Genomic DNA, 19,172 nt, shown 5'->3' on the forward strand with positions numbered 1-19,172 from the left:
GAAAAATGAAATAAACAAATGGGGTCACTGTTCATTTAAGCTCACAATCTGCCTCCGAAAGAAGCATACATTTTTGTTTATGTCCTTTTTTTCTGTTGAACTAATAGGAGAAATAAAGGTAATATGGAAATAAAAAAAGAACAAAATTACAGAAATCGCTAAAATTTTACTATTATTTAGTTTGTGTAAAGCTTATTTGAAAACAATAATAAAAAATATAGGTCACCGATGAGTTTAAGAAGATATTTCAATTTTAATGCCAAAAAAAATGGCATTTTTGCACCAAAGGGAGATAATTTGGAGCTTTTTCAATGATAAAAACTTTTTGAAAGTCATCTGGGGCCAAACCGAATCAATTTTTTTGGTTGATTTTTGTACCATATATCATAAAGTAATAACTAATAGTGTAATAAATAAAATTTGTACTGAAAAAACAAATGTTTAATTTTTTGCCGAAATTTTTGTACTCGTGAGCCTCCTTAAAAATAATCTGCATTATGTTTTTTATTCCTCAAATAGCTATTGTTGATTTACATTTGCAGACGCCTGGTACAAAATGTGAATGTCCTGTTGGTTATTATGGTAGTACATGTCAAACTCCTTGTGACTGTGTCCATGGAACGTGTGACAAGACAACGGGAAAGTGTCTTTGTGTTGATGGTTGGTTTTTAACAACTTGTGCCTCATCTTGTCCAACAGGTTGGTATTACATTTCAAAAAATCATGTTGACATGATCTGCTTTATATTGAAATTTATTATGCAGTGCTTTGTGGATGTTTGTGCCATTTCAGCTTCTTTAAAACATGATACATTTATTTACTAATCTAATCTGCTTGTTCATTGTTATGTAACTTTTAAATTCATTTTGATAATGGTATTATGTAGATTTCCTTTTTAAGGTGCATGTTCATGTATATCACACATGTCCAGTGTGCATCCAGATAAAGAAGATGTGAAATCTCTGTAATTTGGTTTTAGAATAAACATGATTGTTTTATTATGGAAAATAATGTAATGTGAAAATCTGAAGTAACATTGGCTTCTTGGAAATTTGCAGATAATTAAACTTATTTGTTTGAACAACATTTCTCGATTAGATGCTGTTTTCTTTTCTTTTAGAACAAAAACATAATAATAATAATAATAATAATAATAAATACTTTATTTAAAAAGGGTAAAATCAGTTAGTACAATACTAATCTCCCCTGATGCCCTCTGAATAATTTAAAATATACAATAATATAATATATCCATTTACATACATACTTTTTATGCAAAACAAAAGGTGACAAATATACAGCATAGGTTCATGAACATATTAATATCAGATGTACAAGATAAATATATGGACTCATCTGATAATTACATTTTTAGTTTAGAAACTAGAAATTATAAAAACTTTGTTTGAACTGTTCTATCAATCTTTTTTTATTTGAACAGGAATACTATTCCAAAGAACTGTACCAGAATATTGAAATGTTTTTTTCATAAAATTTGTTCTCAGACGTGGTATGAAAAGACAATTATTGTCCGATGAATGCAAAGAATATCTTGCAACAACATTTTGGTTATTATTAGATAATTGACAAAGATAATCAGGTGCAAGACTATTTACACACTTATACATTAATCACCGTGTATCATCGTACAGCGGATATAGTTACTAACCAAGCGGGGGTGAGCGATTTTGATCTTACACGGTAATGACAATTTTTGTTTTGTTCACATAATATCAATGTGTACTTCAATCTAAATATAATTGCTGTTTTAAGAAATGATTTGGTCGTAGGATGATGATTAGAGATGTCTCATTTTTCCCCAAAAATAAGAGGAATTACTTAAACATTGTAAAAGCATGTACAAATACTTGTCCTTGTCTCATCCGATATAATTCTATATTCCTTGCGACTCTTTTTCTGATAGAAGGTCAATGTGTGTGTGTGTAATAAGTATAGCTGTTTCAATAATTGGCATTGAAATCTTTCATACATATGTTATTTTTCGATATTTTATCCCTAAAGAAGCGTTGTGTATGGTGTTCAGCTGAACACATAAATCCTTATGTACGGTGCATTGTTAAAAAGTATAAGTTGTTGTACACCGTACACAAAAACTTTATTTTCATACTCGTTTATTACCCAAACAGTTTCAAGGAATGAGTAATCACAGCTAGGTTTATGATTGGTAACTATTACTTTTGCCCTGTATTAGGTTTCTTTCAGATCAAACATGTAAATGTCTCAACAACTGTATCGAAATTGAAAGTTGGTATTGACATTCACAACTATTTGCGCATGTACAAGTTAATTGTTCTTACTAGAATATCAAAGTTGTTTTATGAATAGGAAAAAATCGATGCAAACATTATTTGGGTGCAGGAATTTCAAATGTTGAGAAATGTGCATTGAATATTGATAAAGCAAAACAAAGTTTTTCGTTACCTTGTAAGGTCAAAATCGATCATGCCCGCTTGGTTAGTACCTATATCCGGTGTACTGATGATATACGGTGTTAATACTCCTTTGTTGAAAAGTTAACCATCCTAATTGTTTAAATAAAGTTTTTGATGGTGTGTCATATGATTTGTTAAGAATTATTCTGGCTGCCCTTTTTTGAAATTTTAACATTTTTTCCATATTAAGATTACATGTTCAGTCCATATTGTACAACAATATTCAAAAAGAGGAAGTACATATCCATTATAAAATAAACATAAACCTTTTTGTGGAATATAATGCTTTAATCGATTTAGTAAACCTAGTCTAGTACAAATCACAGTACATACTTTGTTTATTTGTTTATTCCATGAAAGACAATCATCGATTATGATGCCAAGTAATTTATAGAGGTCTTTTATGGAGTCATTTTTGTTTATGTTTAAAATGGCACATGACTTGATAAATCAGTAGATATCTCACCATTTCCTTGCTAGTTTTCAAATAGCCAAATCTCCATTAAGCATATTAAATACTACAAATGTAGCATCATTACAATTTATAATATGACAATTACTGGTAATGTGTAGAAGTCTTTCAACCAACCATTTGAGTCTTCATTCAGCTTTTTTCTTATATGAGACAATTTGTACATATAGATATAGAAAGATGTGGTATGAGTGCCAATGAGACAACTCTCCATCCAAATAACAATTTATAAAAGTCAACCATTATAGGTCAATTTAAGGCCTTCAACACGGAGCCTTGGCTCACACTGAACAAAAAGCTATGAAGGGCCCCAAAATTACTAGTGTAAAACCATTCAAACGGGAAAACCAATGATCTAATCTATATAAAAAAGAGAAAAGAGAAACACGTATAAATTACATAAACAAATGACAACTAATATACATTTTTTATACCCCCGCTTTAAAAAAGGGGGGGTATACTGTTTTACCTCTGTCTGTCCGTCCGTCCGTCAGTCCGTCTGTCAGTCCGTCAGTCCGTCCGTCAGTCAGTCCGTCCCATGAAACTTTCGTCACATTTTTCTCAGGAACTACACATCCACCCTTTCTGTACTTTGGTATCAACATTTATATATGTCAGCCATACCGTGTGATGCGTTTTCAGATTCATCACTTGACAACTTCCTGTTTACCGAACACTTGTCTGATTTTACACATGATAGCCAAGTTGAAAATTTTCGTCACATTTTTCTCAGGAACTACAATACAAGGATTTCTGAAATTTGGTTTCAGGATTTATATAAGTCAGCTATACCGTGTGATGCGTTTTCAGATTCATCACTCGACAACTTCCTGTTTACCGAACACTTGCATATTTTTACACTATTAATATTATCCACTTGCGGCGGGGGTATCATCAGTGAGCAGTAGCTCGCAGTTTCACTTGTTGTACCACTATTTCTGGCTTATAGAATCAGACACACAGTCACACTGATCTTTAGGTCATTCCTGATATTTATACTTGACAGATACATATGGTGCTGGTTGTTCTGGCAATTGTAACTGTAACCTTGGAGATTGTGATCCTCTCAATGGAAAATGTATATGTCCCCCTGGCAAAGGTGGTGCTCAGTGTGATAAACCCTGTCAGGTAAAATTGCATGTGGCTTATTGCATATTGTGCAGAGAGTTTAGTTTTTGTTCTTCTTATTGTATGCCCATCTAAACTAATTGTTTTTTGCTTGCTTAATTTTACATCTGTCTAGATAAATGCTTAAATATAATTTTAATTTTTATGCTTCCATTCCAAAAAATATGTTTATATGGTATACAGTTGTCTGTCTCTGTGTCCATTGTTGCTTTCCAAACATGTATGAAAATTGCTAAAAAAATGTTCTATCCAATTTTCATGAAGCTTAGGTGAATTTGATTTTTATAAATTTTAGTATTTTTATGCCCTCCCCGTAGCAGAGGGGGCATTAATTTTACCCATGTCCTTGTGAAAGTACATACATCCCAAAGTTGGTTTCTGTTCTCTAACTTTAGTTTGCCTCAACCAAAATGTTATGAAACTTATACACAATGCTTATTACCACTAAGTACAGATCAGGTTTGAATTTTGGTGGGGTCACTTTTACCGTTTTAGAGTTATGCCCCTTTACAAACAGAAAAATTGCTTCCGTTCGCTTACTAAAGCTTGCCTTAACCAAATGTTATGAAACTTATACACAATGCTAATTACTACAATATACAGATCAAATTTGAATTTTAATGTCGTCACTTTTACTGCTCTAAGAGTTATGCCCTTTTGCAAATGGAAAAATTGCTGAAAAATTTCAAAAATATTAATCGAGTAATTTTTTTTTTAAATTGGAGTTATCTTCCTTTGTCCATGATTATAGTTGAATCAACTACAATCAATCCTTATTAAAATCTTCTTTGAAAATTGGAGTTATCTTTCTTTGTCCAGAATGGTAGTTAAATCAACTGCAACGTATGCTTTATACAATGCAATATTCAATTTTACTACTAACTGATAGATTAAAGCAATCTTTACCATTCAGTGCTTACAAGCATTCTAGGGTAATATGCTAGCGGAGGCATCATCTGTGTCCCTATGGACACATTTCCCATTTATTTTTCAAGTTTTGTATTTATGTAGAGAACTAGAGTACAAAAAATAATCAATTTCTTACAACAGTAAAGCAGTATACACTCTTTAGTCTCTTAGTATCTTTCTAAAATACCCTGGTTTACCTTTGAAAAAATCAATAAAAAATATTGAATCTTATCAATAAAACACAATTCAGTTATGTTTTACAAAGTTCAAAATCATTACCAAAAAGAAAATATTTTACAGTTTTGTGCAAAATTCACTCAATCAGTTTTCTGCACTTTTTTGTCATGCTTGAAGATTATACTTGATAATTTTTATATTGTTTACACCATGACAAGTTATAGATCAAGTTAGCATTTCTTTGAGAATACTTGTTTATATTAAAGGGAGGAACCTATGGACCTGGTTGTCTGATTACCTGTCCACCATGCGGTAAATATGCCCAAAACCAGTGTGATCCTGCTACTGGAGCCTGTGTTTGTAAAACTGGATATACTGGTGCCCTTTGTGACCAGCCATGTCAACAGGGATACAGTGGGGTCAATTGTTCTTCAAAGTGCAAGTGAGTATTACAAATGCTGAATTTCAGGACTCATGCTTTGAAGCACAATCTGTTAAAAGAGTCCAATTTTGTTATAGACCTTCACTTATGTGATTAATTAAAGAAAATTTGTAGAAGATTTTCATTACATTAGGCCATTTAAAAGAATAGGTTTGTTTGCCCTAACCCTACCTACCCAGAAAATAGCTGCCTACTCAAAATCTTTTATTGTCCTGATGTGAAAATATTTTTTTTATTCAGATAGGCATGGAAACTAATAAACATCTAATACTTAAATTTCTTTTGCCAAAAAAAAAAAGAAAAGAAAATTCCTTCCTACCTACCCACTGTCTGGATGTTTGGGTAGGGTTTGGGAAAACCAAAATATTTTGAAGTGTGGCCTTAGACTATTGAAGTTTTTAATACACGAATCGTAAAAGTTGCAACATTTTGAAAAGCAGTGTATCCTTTTCATAACATTAATTATGATTAAAACATTGAAGTTTCAAGATATATTAAAGGTTGAATCATTTTTAAACCAGTATATTTAACAAGGAACAATACTTGAATGTATGGTTTTATTTTTACAGTTGTCAGAATAGTGGACTGTGTAGGAGTACTGATGGTGTCTGCCTGTGTCCGGATGGTTTTACTGGTTCCAAGTGTGAACTGAGGGTAGGCAATATGACCATTTTGGAATTCCTATGGTTCGACCTTATTTCAAATAAAATCCCACTATGCAGATTAAGTAATCATAGCATTCTGCTACCACACATAAACATTTTACTTGTTTGGTTTTTGCATGGTCATTTTGGAAAAGTTGCCAATGACTAGTTGTCATCACATTAACAATAGCTGGGTAAAGACATATTACTACCCAGCCTTTCAAATTCCATTAGTTAGATCTTAGTTCAGTGACATTATATAAAAAAAAAAAAATGTTCATGCTCTTTGCATACAATTTTTCATTTAGCAGTAAGATTTGTCTACCCTTCTACTCTTACATTTTACATCCAAGAAGTTATTATATTGTGATTGTTAAATTTGTTTTGTTCCTGAATATGCCTGAAATATATGTAGCTAGACATTAAGTTATCGACAATTATTAAATTGTACTATTCTTGTATAATTCTTTTATTAATTTCATTTAATGAGTTTCAGTGTTCTTTGGGTACGTGGGGAGCAAATTGTACTAATAATTGTTCCTGTGGTTACCATGGCAATGGATGTGATTTTGCGACTGGTGCCTGCCACTGTAAACCAGGATTTTCTGGAGGTGAGTATTTGTGGTAACACTGATCGTTTGGGGTAAGTCTTTGTGATAACACTGATCGTTTGGGGTAAGTCTTTGTGGTAACACTGATCGTTTGGGGTAAGTCTTTGTGGTAACACTGATACAAGTGAGATTTGTTTGAGTCATTTTTGTCTTGAGTTTGAATATCCCTATGGTATCTTTGCTCTATTTTAATTACGCTCATTGGAAAATCTTCTTTGTTATTAATATAGCATGGTTGTTATTAAGCCTTTTAATTTCCTAAGATTGATGCAAAAGACAATTAATATAATTTATGTGCTATTAAATTATTAAAATTCAGTAGTTTTGACTAGTAATGTTTTTTTGTTTTAAGCACAATGTGAGAAGAGTTGTCCCGTATTAACCTATGGACAAGATTGTGATCAATCCTGTAACTGTTACCCAGAGGGAACCAGTTCATGTAGTCCAATTGATGGATCATGTCAGTGTAAAAGTGGCTACCATGGGAATGCATGCTTTGATGGTAAGATTCACTATATTGAATATCTATATGCAATAGTGCCAGTAGATTGAATCATTTTGATACAAGTGCAAATTTTTCATTTAGCTTAGTAAAGGGAAACTGTTTAACATATGACTTGCAAGGCTGCCATTATAAAGATAGGATAATATTAGCCAGTATTAAATTCTGGAATCATTTAATCACTTCAGAAGGAAGTTTAGTTCACCAAATATATAATGCTACAAAAATAGGTTTTCAGGAACAACATGCAAATATTTCAGCATCTCCAAAATTAACATTTTTCCAGAGTGTTTATAAAATGATTGAACATGAAGCTTATATTGATCCTTTATGAAAATCCTCATTATTTAAATTAAGATTTAGTGATCATAACCTTGCCATTGAAAGAGGAAGATAAAATTGCCCAGGGATCAAAGAATTTGTGAAATCTGTAAAAGTGACAAAATTGAAAATGAACAGCATATGCTACTACATTGCAGAGGTTACTCCAGTATCAGAGAGACTTTGTATTCAAAATGTCCAATTACAGAAAAAAGTATAACCCCATTGTGCGATAAATCTAAGATAAAGGTTATACTTAATAATAAATCTTGCACGGCACTAAAACTATCTTCCTTTTTCAACAAAATTGTTTAAATGCGCAAAGTAATCTATTGCAATAAATTTTCGTTATACTTGTATTTTATATTCACCTAATTGTTTGTATTTTCCTACTATTTTATCCATTCAGTTTATGTCAATAAAATATTGTCTATATTCTTAAATCTACAATAGATAAAAAGAAACTTAAACAGCAAAAATGATCATCTCGACAAGATCTGCAAATCGGTCCAAAAACATTTTTGATATTTAAAATAACAAAAGCTGTTTTTTATTTCAGTATGTTCATATGGTACGTGGGGTAGAAACTGTTCACAGAGATGTCAGTGTGGTTCTCATGGCAACTGTAACCCATATACCGGTGACTGTTTCTGTTCACCTGGTTATATAGGAAAGAACTGTCAACAAAGTAAGATAACTATGTTTAGAGATTATTTAGTATCATAGTTAAAGAGCGTTATGATGAAGACTTTAATTTTGAATCTTTATAAATTAACATTAATATGAATTTTGACCTATAATGGTTTACTTTTATTAATTATTACTTTGATGGAGAGTTGTCTCATTGGCACTCATACCACATCTTCCTATATCTATTGAAATCAATGACATTCAATTTTATATTTTGTATCAAAATTCTAGTGAGAAATTGCTATGAAAAATCACACATTTCTGTCAATTGTATTCTATAAGAGAAACCAACACCTGAAATGGTGATGTTGCGGTAGGGTTAAAACAAGTGGATACCTCTTCATATTCACAATTGTCTTAAAATAAATAAGAATAAATAAGAATATGTCGACAAAAAAGACACCACTCTCAAATAAGGATGGATAACACAATGATCTAGCATTAGTTTTAGATGAATGAGTTAAAACTGTCTCATATATTTTATAGTGTGTTTGACAGACCAGTATTACGGACTGAATTGTTCCAAGCAATGTAATTGTAATGGAGGTCACTGTGACCCAACTTCTGGTCGTTGTGAATGTAAACCTGGATCTAAAGGACACCATTGTGAACAGAGTAACTACAATATTTAGTTCTTTTTTTTGTTTGAGAATGAAGTGAAAGTTTTTTTTTATTGAATTCAGTTTTATTAACTTTCTACAAAAGTTCAAGACAATTTCCTGTAATGTTTTCAGTACTTTTTTAAAATATTTTTGAGAAATATTTGACAAGTAAAGAGCAATGTTTTTATTGGAATGATTTTCTTTTGATAATTGTTGTTTGGAAATAAGTGAATACAATTATGAATATGATAAATTAAGACCCATTTTAAGAACTGAAAAAAAAAAAAACTATTTTAAGGTCTCTTTTCATCCTGGTATCTATGATGAGTTTATTCATGTGTAATCTATTGATGACTTCAGAAACGATTTATTTATAGGGATAAGATATTTATTTCTAAATCATTATTTTATATTAATTAAACAGAATGTGGACCAACTCATTTTGGAATTCAATGTGCCCAGGTGTGTGGATGTAAAAATGGTGCTGTATGTGATGCTGAGACAGGAAATTGTCGTTGTCAGCCTGGATGGTTTGGTACATTATGTGATCAAAGTAAGTGTAAGGGGAAAGAGGATTGTTTTTGGATATAAGAATATGTCGACACAAAAGACACCACTCTCATATAAGGATGGATAACACAATGATCTAGCATTAATTTTAGATGAATGAATGCTCTGCAGACCTATGACTCATTTCACCAAAAATCTTATTATTCAAAATACTTGTATGTCATCAATAGGAATTGTGACCTAAAAACCAACTTGATCAATTTTTTCTGCTGAAAATTTTCACTCCTAGTATATAGTTACCTTGATCTTATTTATTTCATTGCTAATAAATGTTTGTAACAAAATCTATCTTGGTTGAAGGTTGTCCAGCAGGACAGTATGGAGTGGATTGTTCTATGTCATGTCCTGACTGTCAAAATGGTGGATTATGTGATGGTACATCTGGTATGTGTGTATGTTTACCAGGATTTATTGGAAGCTTATGTAATCAGAGTAAGTTGATATTTTTTTTTTAAGTTTTCAAGCTATATAAACAAAGTTGTAAATAAAATTAAGAATTGAAATGGGGAATGTGCCAAAGAGACAACCCGACCATAGAGCAGACAATTTGTAAAGTATCTATAGAATACATGTGTAACAAACAAAAATCTGAAAAATGTGAATCCAAAGATTTATAGTGTGATATCTTTATTTTCAGCAATGTGTATACCAAAAAGGGTTTTTGCTTTAAGGATTGATAAAAAATATTTTAAACGTTTGAGCTCACCTGACCTAATATGACATAATTCTTATATGATTTGCATATTAGGGAATACCTTGATATGATTGATTGAAAGAACTTCCGGTAGTTGATCTTTACATTGGTTATTTTTGGATAGACGACGTTGAAGAACTTTTTGTAACCAATGTAAACATGAAGATGACGGCGATAACAACACTGACGTTATCAAATTTATTTTCACTGCACGTTAATCGTTAAAAAAAATAATACACAAAAACATTCCTTTGAATGATAATAAGAGTTTTTACAGTTTACTTTTTATCAGATAGTAAATTTCATTGAGTACTTATTTTTGCGTTACCCAACAAATATATTCATGCTCCAGGCCTATTCAATGACATAGATATACAATTTACCTGTGATAAAGATAACAGGTGTGAACAAATATATTCCCTATACCAATTTTAAAGAATTATAAGGATTACACCTCTTTTTAAAGGAATTTATTGGTGTATAAACTGTACAAAGTCACTCACAAACATATCATAAATGTCGGATTTTACTGAAGCAAGAGACAGTAATTGTTATTTTCCATATTCCAACAGAGTGTTGAGAAAAAAGTATATGATAACAATTCTATACCAAAACCAATTGTACATCATTTGTTTAAAACATATGTATACAGGTACCAACATGTGATGTTTTGCACATTATGAACAATTTTTTTCCCAGGTGAATATGAATATTTTTTCAAAATCCAATTCAAATAGAAAAAAACTTCTAAAGATTATTCAATATAGAATAAATGCTATTTTTTAATTGGTTGAATTTCAGCATGTAGTCAAGGATATTGGGGATTGAAATGTCAGATGAAATGCCCAAATACATGTCAGCTGGGATGTCAGCCTCAGACAGGGATATGTAATTGTTCACCTGGTTCCTGTCTAAATCAGGGATTTTGTTCAAGTAGTGTAAGTAAATGTTATTATTGTTGAATCTTCAAAATTGATTTGTTGAGGGGAAAAGTGATTGTTTTTTTTTATTATGAAGGTAAAATAGTATACAATTTCCAATACTTGATTTAATCCTTTTATTTGCATTTGTGACATTATTAAGTTTTTTTCTTCTATCAATCTTTATTTTTGTTTTCCCATTTGAATGTTTTTACACTAGTCGTTTTGGGGACCCTTTATAGCTTGCTGTTTGGTGTGAGCCAAGGCTCCACGTTGAAGACAGTACTTTAACCTTTAGTGGTTTACTTTTACAAATTGTGACTTGGATGGAGAGTTGTCTCATTGGCACTCATACCACATCGTCTTATATCTAATTAATATCTGCTTAAAACTTTCTAATGCAGACTCAGTATATCTTAAGGGTATTTTCAGGGTTTATGTTTATGTAAAGATACATATTATGGAGACAGATGTCAGAATACAACAGGCCGATACTTAATGCAGCAGAGTCAATCAGGTAATAAAAATCATAGTTTCAATTATATTTTCATAATTTTTTAACCATTACTTCCAATTTAAGAAATCGGAGTAAGAAGGTTATAGTACTGACATATCTGATTTGCTAGATATTTTATACCAGAGAAGGGTCTGTTTATTGAAGGTTTACATGGACAGAATTTTTTAAAAGGAGGGTAGAATTGTAGAAAGCATAATAGATACAGCTAAGCTGAATGAGTTGAAATTGTTTTGGAGGTTTCTATGCTAAAAAAAAACATAAATGGTGAAAAATTTTATTTTTTTATTTTTGGGACAATCAAAGGGGGCAGGTTAACCCTCCACACCCTATCCTGGATCCACCAAGGGTTTATTTTTTTAATTTCACAATTTTTGGGGGTTTACATGGTCATGTGATTTTATTTTCTCATCCCTTATTTTGACCTTCATTAAGCAAGGGAGGTTTGGGGATTTTATGTTATTTGTGAAATTTAAGTAAATTTCCCACAGTAAATAGTTTATAAATATATGGCTAGATGTTGCAGTGTTTGTTAGGTTGTATGCATTTTCAGAGCAAATGGAAAATGTTTGTAATGAGTTATATACAGATCAGCCATCTACTTTGATCAGAGCAATTCAGTGAATCAAAATTGAGAATGGAAATGGGGAATGTATCAAAGAGACAACAACCCGACAAAAGAGCAGAAAACATCTGAAGGCTACCAATAGGTCTTCAACACAGTGAGAAAATCCTGCACCCAGAGGCATGATTCAGCTTGGACCTTGAACAGAAATTAATACTAGTTCAGTGAAAACGGACATATAAATGAACTAATATTTAAAAAAAAAAAAAACAAGACTAACAAAGGACAGAGGCTCCTAACTAAGGTCTTATATAACTTCATGTATTACTTTATTCTTTTAGAAATAGCTGAAAGTTTTTTTAGGCTAATAGTGTATAGAAATTGTATGTTGTGATAACATGCAACTGCAATTTGTGAAACAAAACTGAATCAAGAGAACTAAGAATTGCAGAATATCAGAATTTATGTGTTAAGAAAACTATTTTGAACTCAGTATTAAACATACAGTTTTATCTTCAGGTTTTGTACAACTGCAAAATTTGTAATTGTTTATGAATTAACATTACATGTATATGCATTGTATGTGCTTGTAGTAGCATCTGTTAACACTTGACTTTCAGCTGATTTCGTGTTATTGAAGTAATTTGTTGTAACATCCTGTTTTAGGTTCAAGCTATTCACTATCTAAAGGCCAGCTAATAGGACTTGTGTTTGGTGTTATAGTACTGATTGTTTTAATTGTTGTTGGTGTGATATTCATTATGAAAAAGAAATATACAGGAGTGTTACTGCCTTCTGGATTATCTAGAAAGTATCAACAAGATACACAAAAGGTAATGTATAAAATTTTTGTCTCATCTGATATGATTTTCAGAGGAGAATGCTAGACATAGGGATACTAATTCAAAAGTGATGGCATAAAATATTTATAAATTGCTTTATAGTGAAGAAGGTAGAAAAGTGGGATAAATCATATCTTGTAAGCAGATGCATTTTTAGTGTGATGTTTTTTTCTAGCAAATGTCCAGTGACATTGGCCTTATTGTTATGGTTCACTGGCATGACTGCTCATAGGTAACACTTTGTAAATACAGCTGTTTCTCTAACCCCGCCCCTTTTGGGGAGATATATAATATTCATAGATAATTAATTTTGTTTACATACTGGTTTCCAGATATGATCTCTATCTTTTATCTCTAGACATAACTTGGGAATGTTTTTTACCAGTAAATATACATATGAATATCGATCAAATTGAAATCTGTGGAAAACAAAGTCAAGGAAGGGGGTAGTACAAAATTTTAGTGTAAGTTTAAACTCTAAAAAGTTTGGGGCATATTAACTTTGAAAATATGCCGCACAGCCCTATATTTTGACCTTTGAAAAAAATAGTACTGCATATGAATTTTCCATTCTAGGATATATTTTTTTTCAAAACTTCATAGTAAATATGGTAGTTGTATCCGTAAAAGGAATTCCTATGGGAAATTGCATTTTAGATATTTACAGAATTGCAACCTAATGAATTTTGTATCAGTTTTAGGGGTAAAGATTGTATTCATGCAATCAGAACCCCATTGTGGCTGCTTTATTATATGACATCAATTTGCCAGACTTTATCACTTCTTTTGAGATAAAATATATATAGTGCAAGAAATCAATTACAGGTTTGTTTTTCAGAACAATGAATCTATGCAGCCTATCACCATTATTGTAAGAGTTTCACACTTTCTCAACTTGGGAGACATTTGAAAAACTGGAAAAAATACCTTCTGAACTTGTATCTGCCAGAATTTTGACTTGCTCTTGACTTTTACTTTCATTCACTGAGAAAGAAACTACCATGAAATTATAGAAATGAATAAAAAAAATGTTAAAATGTACAAACACCTGTCTGCAAAAAAAACCCAACTATATATTATATAAGAGTGTAAGGGACGACATCAAAAGATCGATGTAGGATAAAAAACTTAAATCAAATAGTTTGGGGTCGGGGGGTCAACATTGCTGCAAGTTTTGTTAATCCAAAATCGATTTTACATATATCCCTATTAGTCAATCAATTTTTCCCAAATTAAGTTAAGAGGGGGGATGTGGGGGTCAGTGAAAAAACTATGTGAATTAAGTTTTTTATCCTTCATTGAACTTTTGATGTCGTCCCTAAAGGTAAAAATGTTCAGAGATAAGTGCCTGAAACAGGCTATTATTTGAACTTGGAATTATTTTTAATTATGGAATTTGCATAATTTCTTGTGCTTGAAATTTTTAATAAATTCCATGTTTGTTCTGTACTTTTATGTTCTGTGCTGCGCACAACACCTCCTATTACAAAGAAGATAGTACATTTTCAATAGAATATACTGTGCCACGCACAACACTATCTATACAAAATACATTGAATGGAAAGTGTTATGAACTGCTCAAAACATTATGATACCAAATAAACAAAGAATTTATTAAAAAATCAAGCACAAGAAATTATGCAACTTCCATAATTAAAAATAATTCCAAGTTCAAATAATAGCCTGTTCTGTGTTAAAATTATATAAACCAAATATTCAAGTCATAATGTAGGTGAAACATTAAATTCTATGAAAAGAAATTTCATTTGATTCTTACATTTTGTTGTCTACTTTCAGCTGGAAGAAGTTCAAGATGATGGTTCTCGAGGATTCAGCAACCCATTAGCAGATGGTGATAATGACAATACAGTAATATCACAAAATGACAATTCTGATGCATGATCAAGTGATATTAATATTAAGACATTGTTATCTAGACACTGAATTTTTTTTTTAAAATAGCATGACTGTCTTATTATCATTATCATTCTTTCTATTATTGTGTTCAGATTATATATTTAAATTTTTTGTCTCGCTTCAGATGAAATTTTTTACAGTATCAGGTTAAGGATTTTTATACTTTTTTCATTTTGACAAACCTTCAAAAGCATTTTATAAAACTTGGAGGACAGTCACAATATCTTTATCATGATTAAAAGATAGCATTTAAAGCAAATTCTAAAAAGTTATGTTTTCTTTTTCCAATATTTTACTGTTTGAAGGAAATTGCAGTCTAGTGATAAAAAAATTTAAACATCAATAACCTTTTTCAAACTTGATTAGAAGAACAAGAAAATTTGACAGAAGCTTCTTCATAATACATACCATCTAGGGTAAAATAGTTTTTTGATTTTGTCATTGTATGGACTTTTTGCAAACAACATATAGTTGCAGTTGGTAATGCAGTGGAATGAATGTAACACACTGGTCGGGTTCCAAAGAGCCCTTTATGACTTTTTGTACTATTAACTTTATATTTGTAAGAAAATAATCTCATTTGTATCATTTTTGTTGAGTCTGCAACTTTTTTATCGCAGAAAGCTTGACATAGGGATAGTGATCCTACAGCAGTGTTAATTAACTTCTTTAAAGCTATATATTTTAGAAGGTGAAAAACCTGGATGTTTCATACTTGATATATAGATGCCTTATGTTACAAAGTTTCTGTCTGTCACATGTTCATTGTCCTTGACCTCATTTTCATGGTTCAGTGACTACTTAAAAAAAAATCAGATTTTTTGTAATGTTAATTTCTCTCATATTATGAGTAATAGGATAACTATTTCGTATGTGCATACCTTGCAAGGTCCTCATGCATGTCAGACAGTTGTCACTTGACCTCAACCTCATTTCATGGATCAGTGAACAAGGTTAAGTTTTGGTGGTGAAGTCCATATCTCAGATATCATAAGCAACATGTCTTGTATATTTGGTGTATGGAAGGATTTTAAGGCGGACATGTCCAACTGGCAGGTGTCATCTGACCTTGATCTCATTTTCATGTTTCAGAGGTTATAGTTGAAGTTTTTTGTTTTGGTCTGTTTTTCTTATACTGTATGCAATAGGTCTACTATATTTGGTGTATGGAAGGATTGTAAGGTGTACATGTGCAATTAGCAGGTGTCATCTGACCTCATTTTTTATGATGTACATGTCAGTCTCCCAGGTTTTATTCAACCTTGACCTAATTTTCAGGGTTCATCGCTCATTCCTCAATTTTTGTTCTTTGGTCTGTTTTTCTTATACTATATGCAATAGGTCAACTTTATTTAATGTATTGAATGATTTTAATGTGTACATGTATTTCCAATTTGGTTTATATGATCTTGACCTCATTTTCTTGGATCATGTTAAGTTTTAAGTGATAGTTGTAGTAAAGCTTTATATTAAGGACTATCAACATAATATCAATAGTAAGTTAAGATGGTGAGACATTTCAGCGTGTGCATTCTTGTTTACTTTTGTCTGCATTAAAGCATTCATCATTCGTTTGATTCTTGTGTCATCAGATATTGGTTTTTAACTGATACAATAAGATTGTCAACTGTAGTATGAGAATGACATAAGAGAATAACAATTAAGTGAATCCTACATTGTTGTAGTGTATTGTATATTTAATACCATTCCCTATCCCAGATACTAAAAGCATTACTTGAACTAAATTTGGTGTAAGGTGTTAAAGTTCACCACACCTCTGTTACAGTAATTATAATTGATCAGCAACTCTCACATGTCTGCACATTCTTAAAGAAACACGTAATTAAATTGTACTTGTTAATAAATTAGTTATAGAAACTGGATTGTATTATTACATAGAAAATATATTACATAAGGAATGATTGGAAGGTAGATATGTCTGTCTGGCAGGTTTCATTTGTCCTTTACCTCATTTTCATGTTTAATGTTAAGATTTTTATGGTAATGTCTGTTTCTCAGATACTGTAAAAATTAGGTGTACTGAATGATTGTATGGTGCACATGCCTGTCCAATTGGGTTCATCAGACCTTTTCCTCATTCACATCAATCATTGATTAGATTAATGTTATGTATCATTTGTTGTACATGTATAACCTTTTTCTTGTAGACTTTCAACATAATTTTAATCATGTAATAATTTGGCAAGACTTTTCAGTGTTTGCACTTTTGTTAAAATACCTATTTGTTTATACAAATAAACTTTGTCACAAAAATTGAACTTCATAAAAAAAAAATTCTGTCAACAACAAGGAATGTACTAGGATCTGTCTTCAAGACATTAGTGTATCTTAATGTTTGGTGTGTATCGATGATTAATGATGTGTTACCATTACCATGTGTGTAAACAACTTCTTTAACAAAGCCAAGACTATTCACCGTTGACATAACATCTAAGTCTAAAGAGTTGTGTTTTTTTTATTGGTGGAAACTTGTTCATGGATACATTGCTATTGTGACAACACCACATCTATATTTTTTCAATATAAAAAAGAAAATATGGTATGATTGCCAAGGAGACAACTCTTCACAAGAGACCAAATGACACAGAAATTAACAGCTATAGATCACTGTACCACCTTTAACAATGAGCAAAGCCCATACAGCAGTCAGCTATAAAAGGCCCCAAATATGCAAACATAAAACAATTTAAACTAGAAAACTAACAGACATGCTATCTATGTATTGAATTCTTCAGTGATATGCTTCATTACTGAAGGGTCTGTTCATATATGTTAATGTCTGTCTTGTTTAGCCTTACTATTAGCTGTGTTGGTTGTTGGGCATGAGCCTGTATATTCAGTAATGGATATAGATGACTTCTGAACAAAGTATATGCAAACTGAGACAATAAGGCAGAAACAGAAAGGATTGGTGTTGAATGTTATGTACAAGTGTTGTAGAACATGATCATATGATTTGGTGGTATTACATTTTAACATATTACATGTATTCTCATCCAGTTGCATTATTCACATGAATAAAAACCATGCAATAATTTCTGATTTACATTAGTCATACCCAATTTCTAAAATCCCACCATACCAAATTAATTGATTGTAGGTGAGTTAATGTCCATGATCTTGATATGGATGACAATAGACACATTGACATCAAGGATTCTTAAATTGAAATGATTAAAAAACGTACAATAAAATGAAATGATTGATCGGTGTTTAACTTTCAACACTATTGTGCAATTTCGTGGCTATCAGGCAGCGGGAGAGAACTACAGACCTTCAATAGGAAAACTGACAATTTATTCAATTAAGATTAAGTCAAGTGCACCTGCCCTGTGCGGAATCTCAGTGAAACAGTAGTTGGACTACTTAGACTACTCAGCCTTCTAAAATAAAATGAAAATAAAAAATAAGGTTATCACTAAAGCATATATATTATGTATTTTTTATCAAACAATAACAACAAATTTACAAATATGGAATGCAGAATGTATAACAATGTAATTAAAATACATAAAAATTATACATACAGTTGTTTTGGATATATAATAGAGGCCAGCTCTGATTAATGTAAACAGTTTATAGCTGATGTAGGAAGCAAAGCATTAATTCAAATACTTTATTATGATAAGTTATTTAGAATTTTTTTTTTATTTTGTGTAAACAGTTATAGTATATATGCTGAAACATGTACATGGCTAAAAATGAATGTTCACAGATGCCACTATACATTTAATAGAAGAACCATCTCATTCAAATTGTTCTTGATATTTCAAAATACTGCATTCATATATGAACAAATTGTTCGGCTTCAGGATATAATATATTTCATATCTATTTCTTGTAAAAAAATAAACAAATTTATACTGTTAAATAGAGATTTGTATGTAGCTGCTATTATTAATATGTAGATCACACATCTTTAAAGAAGAAAGCTAATTACTAGGCAAAATAATAACAAATTGCGACAGATACATGGCAAAAAATAAACCCATTTCCATTCAAAGTAATAAATAACTATGGAAACAAATACAATGAGAAACACCAGTTGATCAAGACAAAATAAGATATATATATTAACAAATAAATAAGCATATCTAGAAGAGCAGTTTTAGAGAAAATCATTCTCAGTTAAAAAAAAAATGGAGAAAAAACTAAATAAAATAATGTGTCATACATGA

General features: G+C 31.1%; 1 protein-coding gene across 1 annotated transcript in view; it reads left to right on the plus strand.

Annotated features, from left to right (window-relative positions):
• LOC139512483 (uncharacterized) overlaps positions 1-17,247 on the plus strand; it is a 90,096-nt gene extending 72,849 nt beyond the window's left edge. Inside the window, exons 37-50 of the mRNA XM_071300116.1 lie at positions 543-699; positions 3,932-4,053; positions 5,406-5,581; positions 6,151-6,235; positions 6,722-6,836; positions 7,189-7,338; positions 8,219-8,347; positions 8,836-8,964; positions 9,376-9,504; positions 9,822-9,953; positions 11,017-11,153; positions 11,568-11,652; positions 12,881-13,047; positions 14,854-17,247. Coding sequence (XP_071156217.1) covers positions 543-699; positions 3,932-4,053; positions 5,406-5,581; positions 6,151-6,235; positions 6,722-6,836; positions 7,189-7,338; positions 8,219-8,347; positions 8,836-8,964; positions 9,376-9,504; positions 9,822-9,953; positions 11,017-11,153; positions 11,568-11,652; positions 12,881-13,047; positions 14,854-14,958 — 1,818 coding nt within the window. The 3' untranslated portion in view covers positions 14,959-17,247. The remainder of the gene's footprint in view (positions 1-542; positions 700-3,931; positions 4,054-5,405; positions 5,582-6,150; positions 6,236-6,721; positions 6,837-7,188; positions 7,339-8,218; positions 8,348-8,835; positions 8,965-9,375; positions 9,505-9,821; positions 9,954-11,016; positions 11,154-11,567; positions 11,653-12,880; positions 13,048-14,853) is intronic.
• The last annotated feature ends 1,925 nt before the right edge of the window (positions 17,248-19,172 follow it).

The sequence above is a fragment of the Mytilus edulis genome, chromosome 2 (assembly GCF_963676685.1).
Source record: "Mytilus edulis chromosome 2, xbMytEdul2.2, whole genome shotgun sequence".
NCBI lineage: Eukaryota > Metazoa > Mollusca > Bivalvia > Mytilida > Mytilidae > Mytilus > Mytilus edulis.